The sequence below is a fragment of the Metopolophium dirhodum genome, chromosome 3 (assembly GCF_019925205.1).
Source record: "Metopolophium dirhodum isolate CAU chromosome 3, ASM1992520v1, whole genome shotgun sequence".
Taxonomy (NCBI): domain Eukaryota; kingdom Metazoa; phylum Arthropoda; class Insecta; order Hemiptera; family Aphididae; genus Metopolophium; species Metopolophium dirhodum.
In genome coordinates, this window is record NC_083562.1 from 36,836,164 (window position 1) to 36,853,304 (window position 17,141).

General features: G+C 32.1%; 1 protein-coding gene across 1 annotated transcript in view; it reads left to right on the forward strand.

The window, feature by feature from the left end:
* LOC132940886 (nidogen) overlaps window positions 1–17,141 on the forward strand; it is a 23,181-nt gene continuing 6,040 nt past the window's right edge. The window contains 9 exon segments of the mRNA XM_061008687.1: window positions 1–231; window positions 6,568–7,064; window positions 9,732–9,835; window positions 10,266–10,400; window positions 12,490–12,723; window positions 13,222–13,425; window positions 14,729–14,950; window positions 15,116–15,215; window positions 15,593–15,777. Coding sequence (XP_060864670.1) covers window positions 34–231; window positions 6,568–7,064; window positions 9,732–9,835; window positions 10,266–10,400; window positions 12,490–12,723; window positions 13,222–13,425; window positions 14,729–14,950; window positions 15,116–15,215; window positions 15,593–15,777 — 1,879 coding nt within the window. The 5' untranslated portion in view covers window positions 1–33.

Consider the following 17,141-nt stretch of genomic DNA (forward strand, 5'->3'; position numbering starts at 1 on the left):
CGGCCATCAGTCACTTTCAGTTTAACAAAAACGATGGATCGGTTCAGTGAATTGTTACGGTTTTTTCTTTTAATTCTGGTCTTTGGGATAAATAGTTCAACACAATTAGTTTACCCTTATGGACCATCAGCCGGTGATACACAGTTACGAGTGGGATATGAGGTTGCTAGCCCGGGCATTCCACTCAGTGTGCCTGTGAAGTTCTATAATGAGACTTACGACACGATTTTCGTAAGTTAAAAAAATATTGAAGTTGTTATATTTATTGCATTCCAAAGTTAATCAGTAAATCATACACAATCATTACACATATTAGCTACTTTTGAGATTATTATTTTATTTCTATGATAGTTTTAATTTATAACTCCCAAGCAGGGTTGAACTCTGTTGTTAGCTAAAAAAAAATTAAAATAATGTCTGCCTGTGTGTTAACTTTTAATAAGATTAAGATAATTATAGCCAATAATAGCCGTGTTATAAGTGATGACGAAAATTAAAACAAATTACACATTAATATTCTATTGCATAAAAAACCCATATCAATACTTATATATATACAAAATTACGTTACATATGGTTATAAAATACCAGTAATAGTAATTTTGAACAACTTAAACCGTTTTAATTTGTTTTTTTTAACCAAGACTGTGTTTTAATTTTAAATACTATATTTTCTCATATTTAATGCTCGAGGTAGGTACATAAAAATGTTGTTATCTACATAAGTCATAAATAATAATAACAAAACAGCAGATAAAAAAATAAAATCAAAAATTATTAATTAATATTGCTATGATATAAAATTGTATCCGTTCAGTAATGTTTAATGATTTGGTGAACTTTAAAACGCGTGTGATCACACTATGCTTGAATTTGGTTCAACTGAATAGTAGGGCAAATATGTTTTATAGATAAATAATTTGTTTTCAGGAGTAAACTATTAAAATTACACAGTTGATGCATCCTATAAATGAGTTACCATAAATATTACTTGCTATTGAATTCGTCAATTGATACAGCAAACTCTTTTAGTATATCCTATAGGCTACAATACTTAATAAATCAAAAGAAAAGGTCAAACAGTCAGACATGAAAGATTACGTTTTTGGGAGTAGGTAATATGTGTATATTATAGCTGTATAATATAGATGTTATTTAGATGTTAAATCTTAAACTTTAAATCATTAATCATTTATCATATTATTTTTCTAAACATTTTAAATTTATACATACAATAATATAATAATATGATAAATGTATAATAAGTAAGTTGTAAATGTACATTACGTATTGAATAATTTAGTATTGTTAATCAAATATCAATGGTACCTATGTAGGTATCTAGTTCATTAATATTAAAATGCATATCGATCGCTTATTTTATATAATATGTAAAACATTTCACGTACACTAAACACATTAATTATATGTATCTTATTTAAAGAGGATGCAGGGGGCGCCAAAATATTGATGCGAAAATTGATTGAAGAATGTATCTATGTATAATAGTTTATGTAAATATAAGTATTTAAAAACCTAACCCAAACGGGAAAATGTTATGACCAATTCGCCAATATTCAAGATTTCAAGTGTTTGTGTGATTAATACAGTACCTAGTCCGGTGAACATATATTATAAATAAATTCTATTTTCTAATGTGAGTACATTTTTGAGAAAATACAATTACTGAATTGATGTATTTTACTTCGTTGAATTCGTTCTTCAGGTATTCTATTCACTCTATTGCACTGCTAAATAATAATTATAACGATACGTCGCTACGGTGCCTACAACTACTGTACCAAGAAAAAATAACCCTTGAAATTTAGTCCCCGAAAAAATAACCCCATATGACCATATGAGATTTAACAAAATTATAAAAAAAATGTGGTCATGGGCAAGTGGGGACAATATATGATTGATATTTAATTATTATAGTAATGTATATTATACTTCTATCATATATTATAATATTATTATTGACTATTGTTATCGTTATGCCGAATAGAATTATTTTCTAATGACATTTTTTACCCCGAACACATTTCCGCGCCCTTTTGTTTGGTATCGAAAAACTCGTTCTTTTTAGAAAATAAAAACAAAGAAAACCAAATGAAAACGATTATCATTTGCCGAAAACGGTCTTCGCACTCGTCTGTTTGTTCTGCAATAATATTTTTATATCAAATTATGTAGACTAGATAGTAAATACTAAATTGTATAATTTAGTTGATTGCACACGACGTGTGTCGTGTAATATTATCATATTTTAATGGCATTGATCACAAATACTGAAATACTTATTTGCATTTATCGACTTTATATTCAATAGGACGTTGGCATAATATTATGTAATAACGTAAAATAAGATAAAATAAATATATAAATATATAAATACGGCTCCTGCCGATAGTTATATTAAAATAGTAAAAGTTAGAATTGTAAAATTACGCTATTACCTTCCTCCAGGTGTTCGGAGGGCTCTCGAGATCGTGTATTCGAGAATTATATCAAATACACCGTAGTACAATATAATTTTATGGCAAAAAGCACATAGAACGTATTGACTGCAATCCACATAAAATATTACATCATATGCCTTACCTGATTCGCAGTTGTTCGTAGACAATATTGTAAGGGTTTTAGGTTTTAGATAAGATAAAGTACTACTTCAAATACACAAATTGAATTAACGAACGCACTGATTATTGCTTGCATAAGAAGTCCAGTTGTCGCTCGTTGAAATCGGTTTCTTTGGTACTTGAGAGGTTGTCACTTGGTGGCTGGTGCTCATGCACTGATTTAAGGGACGGACGCGAGGATGCTGACCAGAGAGTGGTGGGTGGCTTTGTTACTAAATATTATCGTGGGCCTGGGAACTAGATTATTCTTTGGCGTCAACATAAAATAAAGTCACACACATCCTACGTAATATTGTTATGAGTGCGTGTCAATATCTTAGTTGTCGTTGTCAATGGTTTTATTTGATGCGACCGATTTCTACAAGCGGCAGTCTGGCCGTTGTTTATTATTCTGTACAATTTTAGTTTATTATAATGGTGTGTGAGCATATCATTACAATTATATTGTATGAATCATATGGATTAATTAATAAAATAATAATTAATTACGCAACAGGTAATGGATAATATGGATTAAATTGTTCAATCTATTTTTAAATCTGCAACTACGATAGTGCTTAGGTATATTTTAAGTTGGACGGTTTTTAAGAGAAAAAATAGATACGATTTCAGGAGACACAAAAAACATTATAACTTTGTAAATTTTTAATGTTTTTCAATTTTGTATTCATAATCATGTTTAATTATAGGTGTATATAATATATAAGTGTTTTGTTATTTTATTATTAAATATATTTTAGTATTTATTTATTTTCTTCAAATTATAATGACTTATGACTTATTGCATATATTATACCTGTTTGACTTGAGCCCTTTCGCATCATGGCTTAAGAGCTATTGCATGTAATTTTATAAGACTTATTCCCTTTGTCATTAAAATAAGTCATAATTAGTGGCTTGGACCTTTTATCATAAACAAAAAAAAAGTATTAGTGAACGGCTGACGGATTTAGGGTACGGGACTTTAAATAGCTATATTATAGCTATTATAGATGCAGACTCGTACTCAAACGGTCAAACAATATTGGCATGATCATTTTTTCTCGATTCGCCGGACAGGTATTCCAAAATGTATTTTTTACGTACAAATATAATATTATAAATTTCTAATATTTTTAGTTTTTTTTTTTTAAATATATCAAAAATAGTTTTTATGTAGGTGTACAATTAATAATTATCATGGTATCTCTATCACGCCAGTAATTTGGTAGGTGAACAAGTCATAAACACTATTTTTTATGTAAACTTTACATAATATATTAATATTGTAAAACGTTTGCCAGACCATTCCTCCGCCGGACCGCCCCTTAGAGTATAGTAAAAATTATTGCGCACCCCGTAATAAAAATAACCTAACCAAACAATAATAATTATAACCAACCCCTAGGCATTGATTAAATATATTTAATCAAAGCCCTAGGGGTCCTCGGACTACTACAGTTTGGGAAACTCTGTTGTAAAACAATATATTATTCATCATAATACAATATTACAATATAATATATTATATAATATTATAAATAACAAAAATTACGATGGTCAAATGGGTAGGTAGCGGATAAGTTGTTAGTAGACCACAAACTTAAATTTTGGACCAATAGTACCTGTTCATTATTTTTTTGTATAGGTACCGTAGAAGAGTGTGATTGTGCGAATATGTTCATTATATAAATAATAAATAGCTTAAATTAGTCTTAAATATTTTGAAAATGTCTGATGTTACAGTGCATCGAAAATAGTATAATACATAGCGACCGTGATAGGCGCACATAGGGAGTGCAGTTCCCTGTAAAATTTATTTCAGTATTGTACCGTTTGTAAATTATTGCGGTTTGTTGAGTCAGAATTTTTTTTTTCTATTACACATATGAAAATAGTTCACGAATCCACGATTAAAACAGTATATTATAATATGAACGCACGTTTCAGTGTTCGTCTAAACATTTAAACGGCAATCATAATATTATAGAAAATTGTATATTATCTTATCTTACGGTTCATAGTTGGTTACGAAATTATATTCTATTTATAAATACACTGGATTTTACTAATGTTATTTAACCTACAGGCTACTCCGAATTGAATGTGGAATGACAAATATTATTTACTATTTAGAGGTCGCTATACTCGCTGCACCCGCACATGTTGTCTCCGTCTTACAAATGCAAAACATGGCAAAAACGGTTTTGCGAAGGTATAGGACACCACTCGGGCTGTAGACAAAAAGTTCACACCATATGGAAAGAGGAGAACATTGACTGTGCATCGTTGTTTTTAAATTTTCGATATAAAAAATACGAAAAAAGTTCTTATTGTTTGAAAATTCATTACTTTTGAGTGTTTCAAACTTGAATAACTTTTTTTTTTTAGTTCTGATATCGAAAAAATAAGTCATCGTTGCTTATGTTTACTATACAATATGTTCTCCTCTTTATAGTGTGGAAATTTGGTTGCTTATCTTGGACTGAGAGGTTACCCGTGAAAAGCAGTTTTTGCCATGTTGTACAATGTCTTGTAAGATGGAGATAAGATCACGTCATGCGGGTGTACCGTCATACAGACGATTTGATTCATTGCTATTAATTGTATAAATATTTAAAATAATTGCAACATGCAATTTAAATTATAGTAATAGGAAATCTGTGTACCTATTCCAGCACCTCATACATTTACACCCAATGTGCGCCTAAAACGAAATAACGTTATAACTATCTACATAAATCAAAAAAAAAAAAATTAAAACTTTTTAGAAAATTTATGAAAACTTCAAAATGTTAAGTGTACAAACTATTTTAAGATCATACCAAATCTAAAAAATGTCACAATAAATATTTTGTAAAATTATCAAATACCTGTAATTAATATCTCAGCACTTTAAAATACAGTAAGTTATTATTTTCTGAATTACAATGCAAAAAAACAACGGTTTTATCAAAAACTGGTGTTGCGTAAATATTTTCGTTTTTCCGCGGTTTTATTTCAATTATTGAGAAATGCAAAAAGAGAGATTCCCACATTAACCCACTCCATGATCAGTTTTTTTTTATGTGGCTGAAGCTATCCGATGACGTCGTACCCGCTTGTGTTGTCTTCGTCTTACACACGGCGGACGACATGGCAAATTTCCGTTCGCTAGTTTCAATAGGGTGCTGTCAGTTTTAATATTAATTATTAGAGCAAATTCACATAATATTATAAATGTCAATTCGCTCTAATTTTATGTAACTAAACGATCGTTGTTCTCTCGTTGGTTTTTACGATATTTTAATTTTTAAGTGAGTTATGAGTATATAATATTATACAACATTAATACTTGAAAATACTCATAAAAAAAGAACTTTTTTTTTGTATAGTGTGCTCCCTTAATGGCTGTTTGGATTACTATTCGTCATACATTCATACCAGAATTTGTATGATTATTATTTATTTTACATTTATAAGTGATAATGAATAGGTGATGCTCATTTAACAGTTTATGGTGTTTAGACAATATTATAATTTTCAATTTAACCGTTCTGATTCTGGTTTTGGTACCAGATTTTACTGTTTTAAACAAAAGTACCTAATAAGTAATAATAGTTAATCAAAGTCTCTCTGTAGGTAGGTACTCTGTAGTACTTTTTATAGCCAATAAACTGAGCACAGGCGACGAAGGTAAACACACAAGACAATCATTGTAAAACCAGATTTTTGTTCATTTAAAAATATGGATTCGGCAGTTTCGGTTCCGGTTATTTGAAACCATTTGAATTCGGTTCCGGTTCCCAATATTATGATTTATGAGGGATTTCGGGTACCAGAACCGGTTCTTTTCGATTCGATTCCAGTCCCTGCTACGATTAATAATATTGTATTGCAATAAGTTATGAATTTTAATATTATACTTATACCTACCGACCTAATTGTGTAACTTGACCGGGCGCAGGTGAACAGCAATGGCCTGGTGTCGTTCAACAACGAGATGCCCACGTTCTTCAACGTGCCGTTCCCGCTCGATTACCCGGCGCTGGCCGCATTCTACGCCAACGTGGACCTGCGCGGCAGTGGACAGGTGTACTACCGGGAGGACAGAGACCAGCGGACGCTGGCCCACGCCAACGGCCTGGTGTCCAGGTTTTACCCGCGGTACCAGGGCCGGTTCACCGCCACGTCAGTGTTCGTGGCCACCTGGCACCGGGTGGGCTATTACAAGAAGAACGCCGACCGGACCAACACCTTCCAGGTGGCCGTGGCCACAGACGGCCACGAGACGTTCGTGCAATTCGCGTACCCGTCACCCGTCCAGTGGGTGCAGTCGTTCGGCGGGTTGGCCGACGAGGTTGGGCTGCCGGACGCCAAGGCCCAGGCCGGGTTCAGCGCCGCCGACGGACGCATACACGTGCTCCGCGGATCGGGCAGTGATCAAATACACAACTTGGACAGGTAAGTCCTTCGATGCAATAACCAGTGTTGTGCAATAGCTAAATTTAGTTAGATCATTGTATCTATAGACACCTACCTACTTGGACAGGTAAGTCCTTCGATGCAATAACCAGTGTTGTGCAATAGCTAAATTTAGTTAGATCATTGTATCTATAGACACCTACCTACTTGGACAGGTAAGTCCTTCGATGCAATAACCAGTGTTGTGCAATAGCTAAATTTAGTTAGATCATTGTATCTATAGACACCTACCTACTTGGACAGGTAAGTCCTTCGATGCAATAACCAGTGTTGTGCAATAGCTAAATTTAGTTAGATCATTGTATCTATAGACACCTTATCGAGATAAATGACAAAATTTGTATTTGACTATAATCTAAGATAGAAACTGAGGTCGTCTATATGAATTTATCTAGATTTTTTCGCGAGATCTTCGAGATGTGAAGTCTACGAGAAATACGTCATGTATATTATAATAAGTGTATAGAAATGAGGAATTTTCTGGTGATCAAATATACTATATAATTAAGATCAAAAAATACAAGTTATGATACCTATTATGGTGGATAACAAATATAATATAATATGTACAAACATTTTACATTACACACTAAAATACAACGTACAACTGTAGAACTGTACAAGAATAAGTATTTTGATAAATTTTCCACTAAACTTTATTTTCTTGTTTTTTTTTTCGATTATCTGACCACCGACCATAATACGTGTATTAGTAGGTACCCTTGCACAGCTACACCGAGGTGTAAATCGGTCATATATTTTGTCGTCGCTAGGTTGTTTAAGTAAGGTTTTGTGATTTTCAAAAACAAAACACTTTCGTGCGATTTAAACTGACTAAATTTCCGGTTAGGTGGAATGCATACGTTATAATAATTTTAGTAAATATCAAAGGTAGGTTGATTATCTGGGGTGGAAACGCGGAGTATTTAAAAAATGATGTAACCCAGGGGAAATTTAAAACAAATGAATAGCCAATAGGTAAACTAACTTTTAACTGAATTAAGTAAATATTTTTTTAATTTCCAATTTAAACTTTTTTATTGCTTATTATAGGTATTTGTTAACTTTGGACTTATAGCTGCACGTTCTTATTGTTGACTTGACTAACTCCAGTTTCCAATTGACTTGCCCACCTTTGGTTTTTTAATAAACAGGTAGTACTTATACCTAAACCGAGCCCTAAACATAGTACCTAGCCTAACCTAACCTACTTTTTACTAGTACTTACTTTATTGCTAATATTTCTTGTATTGTAAATCTCATGGATTCTCTTCACTCTTCAGCTGTCTATGAGTGTCTATAATAACTTACTCAACACACGATGTTTATAACGTATTTTAATTTAAATAAATACTTGTAGAAAAGTGTAATCGCGTCAGGTAACTTATAAATATTAAGTAAAAACTTATTAAAAATATTAAATCATAAATAATATCGTTATCTTTATTTCATCACATTTACTAGTATTATACTATAGTCTATAACCGTACCTAGGTAGGTATAAATGTATAATACAAATATAATAATATAATATGCTCGACGCTCCCATTTTAAATTGAATATACAAGAAGTTTATTTATGTAGCGAACGTAGAAACGTCTAAAACTAACAATAGGTAGTCAACAGTTGATAAATAAATATCTATAGTTCACAAAGTTCACTTCTACCTTATTATTGGTATTTTGAGTTTATATTTCAGACTAGGTATGTTAAAGGTTACTTATACTGTTGATATTTTACCATTATTATAATTTATAGAAGTACCTATATTATATATTTTTATTTTTACAACCAACAGCTTGAATTTACCAAGTAGTGTATTACTAGGTAAAAATAAAATTTACATCAGTGTCAGATTTTACATGTTTTATTCATTTTAAATTTCAATTGCGTAACCTATTGTATTTTTATGATAAAGAGAATGTCAATTACAAAAAATATTTAAGACATCGATAGGCACTACCTAGTTAAGGAAGGGTGCGAAATTAATAGTTACTTAATTATATGTGCTTTCTTGACTATCTAAATGTAACTCCTTACCGTAAACCGGGGTAACTTTGTATCATTTTTCAGCATTTTTCAACTTTAGGACTAAATTTAACTAGGTTGCACATAAAAAACTAAAATTAAAAAAATTTGACATAATTACGTGGATCCAAATATTATGCCCTCTGCAAAATTTAATTTCCAATTTTTTAACCATAAAATAATTTTTCAAAAAAAATGAGCCAAAGTTACCCGGGAATGGGGTATTTATACATCACAGCTTACAGAAGTATTTAAAATTCCAACGGTGGGCCAAAGTTTACGGTACCTATTTATTTTAAAAAAATTATACCCCTCCAAAATTATAATTAGTGTTCCGATACTGTGCATTCGTTTGAATGGAGATGCTTAGTCCCTACAACGGGCATAGCTGTGTTCCTACATTCAATAATAAAGTCATAAAAGTATTAATGCCTAATGGTATCAACTATTATATCTACTAATATAATATAAGCCACCATCCGCAGGAATTTTCTTTTAAAAATAATTATTATTAGCTCATGCGAACAAATATAGATACCTATAATTTAATTTATAAATTATATCACATATTATAACAAATTGTATACGATTAAATTGATTGATCTTGTTTATGCATAGATGGAGTAACACGGACGCGCCGGGCATTTGGTTGTATCGTGTGGGCAACATTGGACCGAATGAAAACGTGGAACCACCTGAATTTCCCGGGAGCGTCCGACCAGGTACCTATCTTATTGACTTATTATGTAGCTTTACGCATCGTTTTAGCAAAAGAAAAAACTACACTTGTATAATATTTTATGAACAATTATAAATTATTTCCCCGTTTTATTCATGTCAACATATTACATTTTGTTCTTTTCGGAATCAGATGGTTTGGGGAAAAATTAAGAGTATTATGTTCCAAAATGGTATTATATAATATAATAATCGTATATTATAATTTATAAAGTGTAACTCGTATAAGTAATGCTCGTCAAACGTGGAAATGTAGAAATGTTTGAAAGTGGTTGGAAATGGGAATTATTAGAGGTGACTAAGCTCACCATATTGACACATTGTAGAACCCACTTTCGTCCACTACCTGTGACGGCGTTGCTCTCTGTTACCATGATTATTATGATAATAATATTTAATGTCACTATGTTTCAGATGAAGGTTTGACTTGCGCGGTAGCCGGAGCTTTGTGTCACAACCAAGCGTCGTGCGTGGATTACGAACAAGGGGACATGTGCTGCATATGCAAGCAAGGGTACTTTGGCAACGGAGTGACTTGTATCAAAGAAAGTAAGTCGACTCTTGATTTAATTATAATAAACTACCTACTATTATACCTAGGTATATAGCTATAATCTGGTTATAATATATTGTATAAGTTATCTAATGCTAATCATAGATGAAAAGGTCGAATATCCATTACGAACAATTTTGAATTATTGTAAAAGAATTTAAATTTATAAATATAAAATTATAACATATTACATATTATTATATTGTTATACTTATTGCTTAAATACCTAATTCCTAAATATGTATACATTTTTCGGTACCTTCTAGCCTAGTTGACCCCCACCAAGAAAGCATCCCCCGCCACTCAGGTTCGGTTGACGCCACTTAATAAAATTTATAAAAAAGGTATGTTTTTACGAATCTCATTTCTCATTTATTAAAAACATTTTACCAACATTTTATGAATTTTTTTTTAATTTTTGTTTTATACATTTTTGTAAAAACTTAAAAATAAATGAAAATATAATTCTTTTCTCATCACAGTTTAATAGATTTTTATACCGATTTTGAATTTATTTTTCATGTATAGTGCATTGTAATAACGTAAAATAAGATAAAATATAAATAATTATAAATACGGCTCCTGCCGATAGTTATATTAAAATAGTAAAAGTTAGAATTGTAAAATTACGCTATTACCTTCCTCCAGGTGTTCGGAGGGCTCTCGAGATCGTGTATTCGAGAATTATATCAAATAGACCGTACAATATGATTTTATGGAAAAAAGCACATAGAACGTATTGACTGCAATCCACATAAAATATTACATCATATGCCTTACCTGATTCGCAGTTGTTCGTAGACAATATTGTAAGAGTTTTAGGTTTTAGATAAGATAAAGTACTACTTCAAATACACAAATTGAATTAACGAACGCACTGATTATTGCTTGCATAAGAAGTCCAGTTGTCGCTCGTTGAAATCGGTTTCTTTGGTACTTGAGAGGTTGTTACTTGGTGGCTGGTGCTCATGCACTGATTTAAGGGACGGACGCGAGGATGCTGACCAGAGAGTGGTGGGTGGCTTTGTTACTAAATTATCGTGGGCCTGGGAACTAGATTATTCTTTGGCGTCAACATAAAATAAAGTCACACACATCCTACGTAATATTGTTATGAGTGCGTGTCAATATCTTAGTTGTCGTTATCAATGGTTTTATTTGATGCGACCGATTTCTACAAGCGACAGTCTGGCCGTTGTTTATTATTCTGTACAATTTTAGTTCATTATAATGGTGTGTGAGCATATCATTACAGCATTTTAAAGTGAATATTTTGAGATTTTTCCCTGCATTCAATTCACAGGCACAATATTTATAACAATTTATGCAAACAATTATGTTTTTTTACGTTATTTAATATGTACTTACAACGAAACTCCCATAGTACGAAGTTTCGTGGGTTCACGGGTGACAAAAATTCGTACTATAGAGAATTCCTTAAAATTAAATTAAATAAATTTGGTTCTAATTTGGTTTGGTTCTCAAACATATTTAGTCAAACAGAACTTTTTGTTAATTGGAAGTTCGTTATATATGAAAGTTTCACTGTAATTTTACTAGTTAAGACATGTAATTTCCATGACATGTAAAATGACGCTTGATAAGGACTATACCTGCCCATATCTCATATTTCTATGCAGATAATTGATAAGTCCGATAGTCTATCTTGAGTCTTGACACATAGTGGTAATTGTCCAAGATTTTTTATCATTATTTAAGATGATTAAGAGATTCACGGGGTGCTAGCATTGAAATTCAGGGTACTATAATGGGGGGTACCAGCTAGGTATAAGGCGCGTAGCCAGTGCGGGTATTTTGGGTGTTAAAATATATTAGATGTGTGAACATCCCCCCCCCAAATTGTATTTAAATATAAAATTAAAACACGTTATTTTAAAAAATTCTGGCTACGTGCCTGAAAGGTACTATTGCAGCAATGAGTGCCAATGACCTAACAGTATATTTAAGCCATGGTCTATATTATATGTAGGTACTCGCAGTATAAACTACTGTCTATGCAGTACTTACCCGTGCGAAAATAATACATTACCTATAGTATTATGTTATTTTATGTTACTCGTGCAGACGTACCAGTCCGCGTCAGTGGAAAAGTCAGCATCGACGTCAACGGGATCTCCATGCCGGAGTCGGACTTACAGGCTTACGTGGCAACGATGGACGGCCGCGTGTACATGGCTATCTCGGACGTGCCCAGCAACCTGGGTTTCGAGTTGCAATACCTGACCGTGTTCCCGTCGGTAGTTGCTTGGCTTTTCTCTTTGCACTCGGAAAACGCGTACAACGGATACCAGTTGACAGGTCGGTGATTATTGGATTATTACAATATTTATTTATATACCTATATATATTATATATAGATTAAACTAAAGTCGATCTCGACAAATTATGTTGTCTATATAAGACGAACCGGCAGAATTTATTTTGTGTTACCGATATAATTCTGACGGATAGCGTTATCAGTCACTTACCCGCGGACATTGTAAAAAATGCCTTAGATATTTTAATTTTGCAATTACATTTTTATATATAATATATTATTGAAATCCCTGTGGTCCAGTGAAACTATCTAAATAAACAAGTTACAGAAGAGTTAGGTTAGGTTAGGTTACAAATTGAAGTTCAAAAATATTTGTTTGCATTCAATTCTAATTACACATTATGTTTCAAACACTCATTTTGAGTGCCTAATTTTATTAGTAATTATGAATAATTTGCATTTTATTAAGTGCATACAATTTGTCGTATATGTCACATTATATTATATCATCACGCATTTACGATTGTGTCAATGTATAGGAGGAGTGGTAAACTATACTTCCGAAGTGACTTTTCCGGGAACCGAACACAGGATAACCATTCATCAACGGTTTTTCGGGCTCAATTCGTTCGATCAATTGATAATGGACGCCACCGTACAGGGAACAACGCCTCAGGTCCCGTTGCCACATACCAGATTCACATTGCCCAACGACAATCATCAGCAGTATACGATTGCGAACGGTGAGTGAGATAATTGAGATAATATTGTGTAGGACATAGGTATACGATGTTCTACGAGTTTGTGGACATTTAGAAGAACAATATTATTATTTAAATCAAGTAGATAATAAATAAAACTAACACTATTATGACTTATTAGTACTTATTAAATATAAAAATTGAAATACTAAAAAAATTATAACAGTATAAAATAGTTTTTTACTTAATTTTTTTTTTATTCACACGATATATGATATTATATAATCTTTATTCTTTAATAAAGGGCTGTAAGATGATTTATAGGGATTGGGTTGATTGTCGGTGGGACGGTTGGTGAAGAGGAATTCTATTGAAGGCTCTACATCGTGGGTATAGGGCATAGGCTGGCTTATTTGGCCGATAGTAAGAACCACAGTTATCGAGTACCTATATAAGATGATGACTACGGTGAGGACTAAGCTGAGTACCTAACAAAACTATTTGAATGTCAAGAATGTTGAGAGTGTGTGTGGTTATAATATGTTATTTGTTTATATTTTAGTATTAAGTAAAGGATTGTAAGAACTAACTAACTAAGGACAATGGTAAGAAGGAATATGGTAGAGGGTTAATGAATAATGATGGATCTAAAAGTTCATTGAGAAATTTAATTAATGATATTTGAATATTTCGTTATTTTAGGCGGGAGTTGTGTTAGTCTGGGAGGAGACTTACTTCATATAAAATAATAATAATATTTTGTTTAATGACTTTAATAAATGACCGTTTAATAAATTTATAAAAAATATTTATCAAAAAACCATAAAACTTTTCGAGAATACGAGTGTTTACCCATTTAAAGTATCATTTTGTTTTTTTTTTCCACTTGTGTATAAAACCTATTTCTTTATAAAAAAAATATTTTTTGGAATCATAAATACCTAATTAAGATCTTGATAAATACAAATTAAAAACGCAGTGTAAAATTAAAATTGTATAGGTTATCTATATACTCAGTCAACCAGAGTCTAGAGGCGTTTGTCAAAAAAAAAAGTTAAAAAAATTGGTGTTGCTTAAATAATTTTAGGTGACCTACGCTATACCAATACAATTTCCAATTTTCCTTCTATCAATACCCACCCACAATAGGTGCAAATATGGGGCTCTAGGGGTTAGGCCCCCTTAAACATCAATAGCCCCCGAACCTCAAATTGTATTTGAACATATTCCACTCACCCATCATATATTTTAAGGTAACCAGATCTTATAATATTAGCTATCAAATGTTTGAATGTCTATATATTGTATATAATATTACAATGTTTTCATATTTAAATTTGAACAGGTCGTATGCACTCGTATTACACGTACAGGTACAAACAGGAAGGGTCGGATTTCGAACAGCAAGTGACCGTGGCGCAAAAATTTGAATTCTCTCAGCCATGTAACAAGGCCGCCAAAAGTTTTACGTCGTTCATGTTGCAGAATTCCAAAGCATTCGCCTATTACGAGGAAAAAGTAAAAATTTTAAGACTGGTCAGCACAAACAACATATTTCTGCCGTTTGGTGAGTACTAAAATAGTAAAATACTTAATAAATACTGAAGTTTTTCAACTTCAAATAGTTGTTGTGGCACGGCAGTGCCTATATGTGCTTAAACTTATTAGTAATAAGTAATATTTAATTTATTGTTGTATGCGGCATACACGAAATACCCATACGGATACATAGAAGACACGCAGGACCCTTGCAGCGACGGACATGTGAAATGTGTTGCGAACAGTACGTGTGTCAGGGAAGGTAGTACATTCAGATGCGAATGCAATCTAGGGTATGTACATAATAATATAAAATGTTTACTTATTATTGTCAGCTATTGTTATAACGATGACTAACAACGATGCACCTAATATCGTTTTAAAAATAATGAAATATATATATATATATATTATATATTATTATTATATATAGGTACATACAACAGAGTGAGCTGCTGCAGAATAAAATAATATCATCTTTTACCAATAAACTATAATAATTTATTAATTAATATGTACCTACCTATAATTCATAACAATTGTGTCGTAAGACTGCACTGACTTAACTCATCTTTTTTAAACCCTTCGTGGCTTCGTGTTAGCAGAATCTGACACAAAATAATATGTTCTAATTTTTAATCGTCACGCGTGTACTTTTTTTATTACACAGATTCCATTCGTTGTACGGTGCCGAGTCCGGGTGCGTAGATATCAACGAGTGTCAAGACAGGATCGATCGATGTGATCCGAACGCTATGTGCGTTAACGAAGTGGGAACCTATAGCTGTCAGTGTAAACCGGGCTTTGAGGGGAACGGTTATTACTGCGGAGCTGCTACTGAAGCCCCGAATACGGGTAAATACCATAATATTGTACTTTTTTTTTATAAAGGGGATTCGATATCGACCGTTTTTAAGGAGTTCAATATAGGCATGCAATTTTTAAGGAAGTGAGTGTCGAGTAAATGTTTGTGAGTAGCAATTAGTGATCATTTATTCTAATCATTGTGAGGACGTACATCCGCTAGTGTTGTCTCCGTCTTATAAAATATGTACAACATAGCAAAAACTGTTTTGCACGGGACAGCTAGGTATACTCCGTCTATATGTGCCTATAGTAGAATCACCAAAATTACACAACGCATAGGGAAGAACTTTATCTGTGTCGTAGTGTTTTCATTTTTTTGTTAGCACTAATCAATAATTTTCAATAATTAAATGATTAAAACAAAAAAACCTAATGTTCACAAACTGATAACTTTAAATTTATTTATGATATCTAAATAATAGAAAAACAATACGACACAGATAAAGTTCTCCCTATGCGTTGTGGAATTTCGGTGATTGCAATTCTACTATAGTACAGAGGCAGTAGAATAAATTGTTATACTTATAGTGTCTTATACTGTAATACAGAGTACAGTATTTTACTGCCGTCAATCATGGTGGCTTGGAACCTCGGACTAAGTTATATCTTTTTATTAAGTGCTTGGAACTGAGAGGTGAATTGAAACAATATTGTGTTATTTTTTGATAACATCGTTTAATTTTATGGTAGAATAAGGGAATGAAATTCTGCCATCATAATAATATTTTTCGGAATATTTCGTTGCCATTGAAAATGTGTTAACTCTTATCAATACGTCTTGTGATTCAACCATAATTTAATAAAAAACTTAACTTACGTAAAACTTCGGAAGTCTTAATTGAGCGTAAAATGTCAAGTTACTATTATTTTTTAGTGACTTTATACTGAATTGTCGGTGTTAATCGTCAATTAGAATTCGGAAATAATATTATTTGGATTTTTGAGGGCTGTTTTTATTATCCGTCCAAAAAAAGTGGGCGGCTTGGAACATGCCAAACTACTATGAGCGAACACCCGGCAGTCGAACTTACCCAATTTTTTCATCTAAATCTTTGGAATTAATTTTCCATTAACCATGAGTAAAGGCTGCAAACTATAATAAAAAAAGTATTAATCAACCATAATAATAGTTTCAAAAAAATGTTAACATTTTTTTTTCAATTAATAAAAAATACTACAGTAAAATTATGGTTTTTAACACTTTTTGTTAAAAAATAATTTTAGCTTTCCAAGTGACCTACCACAAATGGTTTAATGCAATCTGAACTTGAAAAAACGAATGTTCCTAGTCACCTAAAACCTATATCAGCGGTGACTTGGAACAAGCATTTTTTATTATTTTTTTTTTTTAC